This window comes from Propithecus coquereli, unplaced genomic scaffold, assembly GCF_000956105.1.
Source record: "Propithecus coquereli isolate 6110/MARCELLA unplaced genomic scaffold, Pcoq_1.0 Scaffold439, whole genome shotgun sequence".
NCBI classification, from domain to species: domain Eukaryota; kingdom Metazoa; phylum Chordata; class Mammalia; order Primates; family Indriidae; genus Propithecus; species Propithecus coquereli.
In genome coordinates, this window is record NW_012150163.1 from 1,394,773 (window position 1) to 1,404,340 (window position 9,568).

The 9,568-nt window shown below is 63.9% G+C and overlaps 1 protein-coding gene across 1 annotated transcript in view; it reads right to left on the minus strand.

Annotated features, from left to right (window-relative positions):
• SHH (sonic hedgehog) overlaps positions 1-8,877 on the minus strand; it is a 9,243-nt gene extending 366 nt beyond the window's left edge. The window contains exons 1-3 of the mRNA XM_012654149.1: positions 8,521-8,877; positions 3,119-3,380; positions 2-400 (exon numbers count right to left, since the gene is read on the minus strand). Coding sequence (XP_012509603.1) covers positions 2-400; positions 3,119-3,380; positions 8,521-8,829 — 970 coding nt within the window. The 5' untranslated portion in view covers positions 8,830-8,877. The remainder of the gene's footprint in view (position 1; positions 401-3,118; positions 3,381-8,520) is intronic.
• Between the last annotated feature and the right edge of the window lie 691 nt (positions 8,878-9,568).

Sequence of the window (9,568 nt, forward strand, 5' to 3'; positions counted from 1 at the left end):
CGCTCGGCCACCACGTACACGCGCTGGCCCGGGCGCACGCGGCTGGCGAAGAGCGCCCGGCGCCCCGGCGCGCCCCCCGGCGGCGGCCCCGCGCCCGACGGCGCCTCGGGCTCCGCGGCGGCCGAGTCGTTGAGCGGCGCGACGAAGAGCAGGTGCGCGGCCGTGAGCAGCAGGCGCTCGCGCGGCTCCCGCGTCTCGATCACGTAGAAGACCTTCTTGGCCCGGTCGTCGCGGTCCAGGAAGGCGAGGAAGTCGCTGTAGAGCAGCCGCCCCTGGTCGTCCGCCGCCAGCACGCGGTCCCCGGGGCGCAGGTCCTTCACCAGCTTGGTGCCGCCCTGCTCCAGGTGCACCGTGGCCGAGCCCGGGAAGCAGCCGCCTGACTTGGCCGCCACCGAGTTCTCTGCGGGAGGGGAGAAGGGAGACAAGAGGGGACAGGCTGCTGAGTTCCGGGAGGGAGGCGCGTCTGGGGCGCAGGGGCGCGTGCTTGGTGCCCCGCGCGCCTAGGCCCGGTGCGTGCGGCGCGGGGGTGGGGCGCGTGCAGGCGGGTCCGCGCAGACCTCCCTCCCCCAGCCCCGCCGCCTCAGTGACACAATTCCGAGGCCGTCGCATTCCCTAACGACTCTCCAAGATGGGGCGGGCGGAGGCAAAGGGTGGCTGGCGTTTCCGCGGGAGGCCGGTTCCCCTCCTTCCCTTCCGCCTTCTCCAGCCCCATCCCCCGCTCGGCACACACCCAGCCTGTCGCGAAGCCAGAAGCGTATTTGCTCTCCACTTGGATTCCTCGGGACGCCTCCCTGGGCCCCCGCGGGCGCCGGGGACGCCTCCTTTCCTCCCGCCCCGGCGCGGCGCCTCCTCGTGCGCTCCGCACCGGCTGCACCGCGAGCCCCGCGCCCGCCCGCCCGGGCCCCGTTCGCGCCCCGCTCGGGCCTTGGTGTTGGCCTGGGGAGGGGCGGGGCGGGGAGTGAAAAGTAGCTGTAGGAGTTGTAGCAACTGGACAAACATTGGCCAGAATGGGCCGAGGTGTGAAAATCCCAGGCTTGTGTAGATTTTCTAATTAAAATCCAATAAAGGGCCCGGCATTGTCATTGTGATTTCTGGGATAAATGGGAGGCACTCTTGGGAGGGGGGACACTTCCATTTCTCCCCTCCCCTTTCTCAGCTCTCTCTCCGGCTTGCGGGCCGCCCCCCCCTATTTGCTCAGGTGCAGCCCCCGCCCCGCGTGCAATTCACACACGGGCTCTCCAGCAGCCGGGCCTCCCAGCGCTATTTGCACAGCGCGGCCTCTCTCCAAGCACTCAAGACGCGTATTTGAATTTTAAATGGCCAGGCCTGCTCGCAGCGCTGGAAGCCCGGTTCTCAAGGCCCCTTGACTACCCGCTTTCTCGAGCCCTCTGTCGCTCTCTGAGGCTCACTGTCCCAAGGACAATAATGGAAGTTGGGGCGGAGCGCGGGGAGCCGGGGAGGAGGGGCGGGAGGTCCCCGTCGTCTTTGCATTCCAATCTCCGGGATCAGGCTTTTTGCAAATAGAGATTGCGAGAAAGAATCTTCCTGCCGGAATTACAGAAGGTTTTTAATCTTCTCATCGGTTTCTCCGTCATGAAGTGCGGGATTGGCCGTTGGAAGCCCTCGGTAGCCCCCCTGGAATGCGACCCGCGGCGCTGGCGAGCCCGAGTCGTCGAGTCGCACGACCCTGCTTGACACGCACCGCACCGCGCCCCCGCCCGCGTGCGCAGAATGCCGATCAGCGGCTCGCGGCGCCGGGCTCCGTGTTCCCGGCCTATCCGGTGGGGGGGATTACCGCTGCTCACTTGGGGGGACCTCCAGGGACCCCCGCTAGAGGGACCCCGCGGACAGAGTGGCCTGGGAGGGGGCAGCGCGCGCCCAGAGCGGCCGCCAGGTCCCGGGAAGGGCGCGCCGGGGCCCAGAGGCCTCCCGCCGTCCCCACTGTCCCCCGTAGGGAGGGACCCCGCAGGCGGCCCCCGCCGCGGAGCCCGGGAGGGGGGCGCCTTCCTCCCTCGTGCACTCGGGGGCGCGGACCCAGCCTCTGCCCGAGCCCTTTGCTTTCTGTCGCTACAAGAAGCCACTATTTTCTTTACCTACGAAGTGTGTGCTGACACTTTAAAAGTGTTTTCCTGCTAATGTACGCCATTAAAATAAAATTTAGGAGACAAACAGGGAAAACTGGAGGGGGAGGGACAGAAGACCGAGCCCCCCGAAATTCGCTGCGAACTGTTACGCTAAACGCGCCAACGCGCTGGGAGACCGGAGCTGCCCAGGCCGGGTGTTGCGGGTGCGGATAAGGCCTCCCTTCCCTGGCTGTTCCTCGCAGGCGACAGCATGTGGCGTTGCAGGCCCAGGGAAACCAGCCTCCCGCCGGCTCCGGCTGCAGACGGGAGCCGCCTGGTCTCTCCGGGCCCTGCCCCGGCGCGGGGCGTCCCAGCTGGGCTCCTATAAGAACGGATGCTTCTGGCGTGCGGCCTCCAGATGTTGGAGTGGTAACTACCGGGTTGTTTCCTCCCGCCAGGGCTCTCCCCAAAGGCTCAGCGAACGAGCGAAGTTGGTTTAGGATCCACAGGCGCCCAGCGGGGAGGAGAGGGGAACGGAGCTCATGCCCGGGACGGAACCTCCCGCGGTTGGGGGTGGGAGGGGAGCCCATTGGTTCTTAAGCCCTAAATGAGAGGAAGGGTCTCGACCAGACGTGGCTAAACGCGCGGGGCCGCGTTCTGTCCCTGGAAAGCACTAGTGCCCCTCCCCCTCTCCTGCAGTCGCCCATCTCCACCACCTGCCGGGGCGGGGGCGGGGGGGGCTGTTGAGCGGCGGCGAAGTGTGCTCTGGAAGCCACAGCCCCGTCCACCTCTGGGCTTGCAGAACCTCGCCTCGGTGGCCTCAAAGGTAGGGCCGATTCCTGGCTGGGGGACCCTCATAGGGTACGTTTTTGCAACAGAAACCGTCACCGCCCAGAGCCTTCCCTCCCGGGACCGCATGCCCCGCCCTCGTTTCTCATTTTCCTCTGGGTCAGGCGCAGGGCCGCACAGACAGCCATTTGGAGTTGCTGGGGGGCGCGGCGATGGTGGGGGGGGCAGGGGAACATGGAGGAGGCCTGGGTCTGAGGCCACTTTACCTGCTTTCACGGAGCAGTGGATGTGTGCTTTGGACTCGTAGTACACCCAGTCGAAGCCGGCCTCCACCGCCAGGCGGGCCAGCATGCCATACTTGCTGCGGTCACGGTCCGACGTGGTGATGTCCACCGCGCGGCCCTCATAGTGCAGCGACTCCTCCGAGTGGTGGCCGTCCTCGTCCCAGCCCTCGGTCACCCGCAGTTTCACTCCTGGCCACTGGTTCATCACCGAGATGGCCAAAGCGTTCAACTTGTCCTTACACCTCTGCGAAGAGAAGGGAGGACGCCAACCGGCCTACACGTTAGCATTGGCACCTGCCACCCACCCCAGCCCTCTCTCAGCCCGCCCTGCCCAGTCTTGGAGCCAGGGCTGCGCAGAGAAGTGGGGAGATGAGGCTCGGGACGGGCCCAGCCAGCGCAGGAGAGAGGGCACTGGGGTGGCCAGGCTGGGGCTGGGTCCACAGAAGGAGCAGGCCCCCCGGGGCTGAGCTAGGGCCTTCCTCCAAATCCTCAAACAGCTGCTGCTCCTCCCATGGCCTGAGAAGCAAGTAACGTTTCTCTGAAACAAGTGAACTGTGTTTTCAGACTCCAACTCCAGCGTCCTCCAGGGACACCATGAGCAATGCCTGCTGCACCCTATCCCTGGGTTGCCCTCCACTCTCCATCCCCTTCCTCACACCTGTGCCGGCCTCCGCTGCTCTCCTGGTGCTGAATGCCCCACAAGGAGGCCAGGGCGAGGCCCAGGGTACAAACTTGCAGAAAAAAAAGAAAAACGCACTGTGTACTTCTTAAAGAATGGAAAGCCTCGCGTTATCTGGGGACCTTCCCTCAACCCTGTGCCTGTTGAAGTGAGAATGAAACCCAAGGTGAGAGAGGGGTGGGACGCTGATAGCAAGGCCCCAGGGGTGGGAGAGAGCCCGCCGAAGGCAGGCAGGTGAGTCTGATTTTCAATCAGGCCATGGCCAGGACAAACATTCTTTATCTGGATGGCCACATTCTTTTTCCCCGTGGAACTCTTTTCTGCCTGGCTTTTCTGTGGTCTGATTGTGTTTCTGTTTTCTTTAACCTGTTCCCTTCCTCCCTCTTGTCTTCTTGGCCCCAGCCTAGAATGGTGTCCGGCAGGTTTGAAGAGCAAACTTAAGAGGTGGAGGGAGGGGTGGGTGGGGAGGCGGTGGGGGAGGGGAGCCAGAGAGGCCCCGGCCTCTGAGCCCTCTGCCTGGAGAGTCTTCCTCTCCAGCCACCCCTCTCCCCCACCCCAGCCCCTGGGAGTAAAGAAACACTGAACAGGCTTAATGTGGATCCGGGGAAAGTGGAACTTGGGACGGTGGGGGTTACCCCTACAGGTCACTTGCAGGTAAAGATGCAATAAAAGCAGTTGAATCCAGTGTGTGTTTGGGGGTTCTAACTCACCTCCTGAACATTGACACTGCTTCTGGTGGGGACACAGAGTTGAAACAGGGGAATTGGCCCAAGTGAGGACACCGGCATGTCCCAGAGAAGCAGGCCTGGGTGGGGACAGGGGAACAATTTCAAGTTGATTTCTAGAGAGGGTGGGGCTGGCCGGGAAGGATGCTCGGCCTGGAGCCTGGTTGTCAGGATGGACAGACAGCCCCTGCCTAGGCCCTGATTTTAGTGCGGGGACCTTCGCTAAGAGGTGGGAGGGGTGGAGGCCAGAACTCTCTCAAGGACTGCTCAGCCACGGAGTTGCGCAACAGGAAAAGTCCTGTGTATCTGGCAGCAATAAAAGCCAGTAACATGGTTGTAGGGTTAAACATACAACAAATGGCGGGGGGCAGAGGGCTGGGGGCGGCCCTGGGAACAGGTCAGTGCTTGCAGGTTTCTGGGCCTGCCAGCAGTTAAAAAAAAAAAAGTCGGAAGGGCAGAGTTTGAGGTCGTCTTGAGGATTGAACGCGTTTTACATGAAAATCAATCAGTAAACCAGGGTCAGTTTAGAGCTGAGATGTGCAGCTGGGTGCGCGCAGGCGCACACCACCGACACGAACACGCAACCCCCATTCCGAGCCCCCCACCCCAGCTCCCTTCTCCTGGGGGGGGCGCAGATGAAGCTTTAAACGGCTTCCCACGGCGCGGCCAGGCGGCGGGAGGGCAGGATGAGGAGGACCCGGGGCCCCCAGCACCCTGAGCTGCGCCACTTGGGCAGGACATGGAGGGCCCTAGGCGAGGAGGTGGAGGCGCTGGGGACAGGCGGAGGCCGAGCGTCGCCCCAGCTGGCACCTGGAACCCCACGCCCCCCACCCCCCTCCGCCCCAGGCCCCAGGCCGGGTGCGGGCTCGGCTCGCGACTGCAGGACGCTCCTCCGCCCCGGCTGGGCGGGACTGTCTCCGGCAAAGCCGGGAAGCCCAGGCCGGTTATTAATTCATTGGGTCGTGTGCCGCGAATCAAGCCCGACTCTGTGCAGCCACCGTGAAGCGCAGCAGGGCCTCCGGGCAGGGCCGGGCTTTGTGCGGAGGCCGGGTCGCTCCCTGCGCCAGAGCTCCTGCGCGCTCCCCATCGGCATGGCCGTGGCCGCGCCGCCCGGAAGCGCCCAGGAGGGCCTGTCACCCCCGGTGGCCGGCGGGTGTCCCCCAGCGCGGGGCAGGGGGCGTCCCAACTTCAAGAGAGCCCCAGTCTCTGAACACTCCGCCGCCACTCCCTACCCCGCACTCGGGAAACAGGCCCCTCCCCGGCAAGACAGAAAACCCTCGCAACCCACACCTGGGCGCCGTCCCCGCGGCGCCGAAGCACGCAGGAAACCTATTCAACGTGGCGTCCGGGGCCCCAGCGCGCCCTCCCCCTCGGAGCCCCCGGCCGCGGCACCCTCGCCTGGCACCCGCGGCTGCGCGGGGAGAGCGTGTCTGCGCTTCCCTCTCCCGAGTTAATATTAACCCGGAGCTCCTGCGTTCCAGAACTGCTCTGAAAGTTCCACTGGGGACGGTCTTGCCATGGTTGAGGGACTCGGGCAGCAGTCACGTTAGAGAGACACAGGGACAGGGAGGGGGACGAGACGAGACGAGGAACACGCACCTGGGAACAGAATCTGGGCGGTCATTTAAACCGAGGGCCGGCGGGTGGGCAGGCTCCGGGGCCCAAACCTCCCGGCGAGGTCTCCCGCCCCCTCCCTCACCCCTGCCTGCCGCCTCCCCTCCTCCCCGCGCCCCCCAACTCCGAGAGTCAGAGGAAGGGGAGGGAAGGGCGAGCCAGGGGTGCCTCACAGACTGAAACCGCCTCCATCGCGTGTTTAGGGGGCATTTGTGGGGTCCCTGATAGAACCCTGGCCCGGTTCTCCCCACCCAACCCCCACTGTGGCTGTGCCTCCCCCTCCCTTTGTGCTGGGAACGGGAATAGCCACTGCCCAAGGAAAAAAGTATTTGTTTTCGTTTGGTTTGTCTGAGGGAAGTTGACAGAAGGTCAGAAGTTCAAATGCTGCCAGCGCGCGCGGCGGCGAGAGTGGCGGGGCGCCGGGCCGCTGGGCCCTGGGTCCCGGGGCTGGGCGGTCCGGGTGGGGGCAGGGACCGGCCTGGGGGCTCTGCTGGGGGCGCGGAGGGCCCGGGAGGGGCGAGGCCGGGTAGGCCGGCGGAGCCTGCGCTGCCCCGAGCCCGCAGCCCGCTCTTCCCGCCCCCAATCTCCCCGCCCCCGCCGCGGGGTAATTACGGCGACCGCAGCACTGGTGTGAGCCCTTGGGGGCCCGCGCCCCGGCGCGTGGGGCGGCAGGGACCGGCGGCCCGAGCCCAGCTCCGGGCGCCCTGAAACCCCAGCCACGCGGACGAAGACCCCGGAGTAAGCGCGGCTGGACTGCGTCTGCTCTGCGCGCCGCTCTGCGCTCGCATCTCGGCAGCGGGGCGGCGAGGCCGGGGCCTGGCGCGGGCACGGGCCAAGGACCCCCTCTGCGGCGTCGGCCTCCCGCAGCCCAGAGCGGGCCCTGACCCGCTCAGGCTCTGGGACCACGGGTGTCCCCGCCCCCGCCGCTTTCTCCTCATCGCCCCCCTTCTCCGCGGGGAGCGAGGGTGGCAAGGGGATGGGCGCCCCGGGCTAGCGGGAGAGCTCCCTCTAGCCAGCTGCGCGCACCGGGCACCCCGTGGCCCGTGCAGAGTTAACTGTGGCTCGCGCTGCTTTCTGGCACAGGCGCGCGCGTCCACACTCGCGGGCCAGATTTAAGGTGGTCGGGAGCTGATGAGGGAGAGCGAGGAGGAAGGACCGGCTCCGCGGTTCCCTTTCCTCTGCTTTCGGCCACCTGGAGCTGGCTACCCCGCCGGCCCCTGTCCTTTGCTGGCTCCCCAGCAAGCCCAGGGTCCGGTCGGGAAGCGGAGCGGCCCGGAGGTACCTCCTCTCTCCCTCCCATCCGCCTCCTCCCCTGCACTCGCGCCCCACCAGCGCCGCTCCGTCAGCCGCTGAGCGCACCTAGCCCTAAAGGTAGGACTTGAATATTTTAATAGGGCAATAAAAAGGATGTTGACCTATATTTGCAAGGAAACCCATTTCCAGCTTCAGTTATACGTGCATGGAGTTTCAGAAAGTCTAGAACTGGCTGGGAGATTGGCAGCTCACAAGTCTCCAAGGAGGTGGGGAGGGAGAGAGGATTCATGTTTTGCTTTGCTTCGCCTCCCCCACCCCACTAATATTTATTCGCTCCTAATTCTTATGCAAGCAGGTTGAAAACTAAAGTGATGCAATGCCAATAAGTTCTAAGTCCCTCCCCTAAGGTACCAAGGCTGGGAGAATGAAAGAGCATCCTTAAAGAAATATCAATACATTCACACTCTGATGGGCACAATTGCGGATGCTGGAGCCGCAATTCCAGCTCTGTGACACAGCCAGGGACGAGCCTAGTCGCCGCTGGAGCCCCCGCTTTTGTCAGGACGCCTCTGGCTTTGCCAATTGAGAATTCTTCGGTGGGGAGCTACAGGGTGGGGGTAGCGCAGCAGAGAACGCCACAGAGGCAAAGGGAAACCTGCCGGTTCCCAGCGCTAATGCTCAAGGCTGCATTTGCACAGTGACCTGGAGGCCACTGTATGCTTCGAGTGCATTCCCACCACTCCCTCCATTCCCACTCCGGATTTGGAGAGGACAGGTGCCCCCAAAGTGAGGGTCTCCCCAAGTTACAGGCCGGGGTGAGGCAGGATGGGGAAGGCCATTGTAGCAAGACTAATCAAAGCAGGGCCAGAATGGGCCACGTCTCCTCCCATCCTCACCCCCGCCCACACCCTAAACTTCTCCAGCTGGACCCTTCACCTCCTTTCTCCTCCAGGGAGAGGAGGAGGTGATGCTGGGGGGCAGGCGGGTGGGGAGGAAGGGGGTGCAACCGCCTTGCGATCTGCCCGAAGAGCAGTCGGAGTAAGTCTGGAACTGCTGGCCGCACGTAACCCCTTTAACGCAACACACCCCACGCCCCAGCGCTGGGTTTCTACCTGAGTCATCAGCCGGTCCGCTCCGGTGTTTTCCTCATCCTTAAATATGATGTCGGGGTTGTAGTTGGGGGTGAGTTCCTTAAATCGCTCCGAGTTTCTCGAGATCTTCCCTTCGTACCTTCCGCTGGCTCCTAGGGTCTTCTCCGCCACGTTGGGGATAAACTGCTTGTAGGCTAAAGGGGTCAGCTTTTTGGGGTGCCGCCTCTTCCCGAACCCCCGGCCGGGCCCGCACGCCAGCCCCGAGCACATCAGCAGCGAGGAGACGAGGACCACCAGCAGACATCTCGCCAGCAGCAGCATCCCGTCCATGGGGCCCGAGGACTTCAAAGCTGTCCCCGTGCGGGTCTGTGCGCGCGAGTGCGCGCGGGGCGGGTGTGCGTGTGCGCTCTCTCCTGCGCTCTCGCTTCCCGGCTCGGCTCGCTCCCTCGCTCGCCGCCGGCTCTTTCTCTTCCTATATAACCCTGCCCGCCGCCGCTGCGGGGGACGCTCCGCGGATCCCCACCCGGGCAGGGGCTGAAATGGCAGGCTGCCGGGCGCCGACAGGGGAACACATCGGAGTTGGGTCTCGAGGCAGCAATCAGAAGACAAAAAGAGTCTGGTTTTAAATGGTAGCGAGCCTGCCGAGCTTGTGCGAGAGGCCGCCTTAGCACTATATTATAGCTGGCAGGGGCGCATCTGATTGGCCGAAGCTGCACAAGCTTGTCTTCTGATGTTAACCCTGAAGAAGACTACATTTTTTTTTTCTGTTGCTGCTGTTGCTTTATTTTCACCTGAAGGCTTCGAGTTAAAAAAAAAAAAATCTCTATCTAAGATAAAGGTGGGCGGGAGGGAGGAGGCGCACCTCTCGGGATCACACCAGCTACTCCCCGCTATGTGTGCGCCGCTGCGTTCCCCCTTTGCTTTCTCCGGAATGGTAGATGCTTCAGTTAAAACCAACTTAAGTTTTTAAAGGACAGTTTAGACCCCCCCCCAGGCTCCAGTCCTCAAACAAATAGTCTATCAAATGCTCCAGGGGCAAAGCCGCCCAGCTCCTATTTCATTTTCCCCT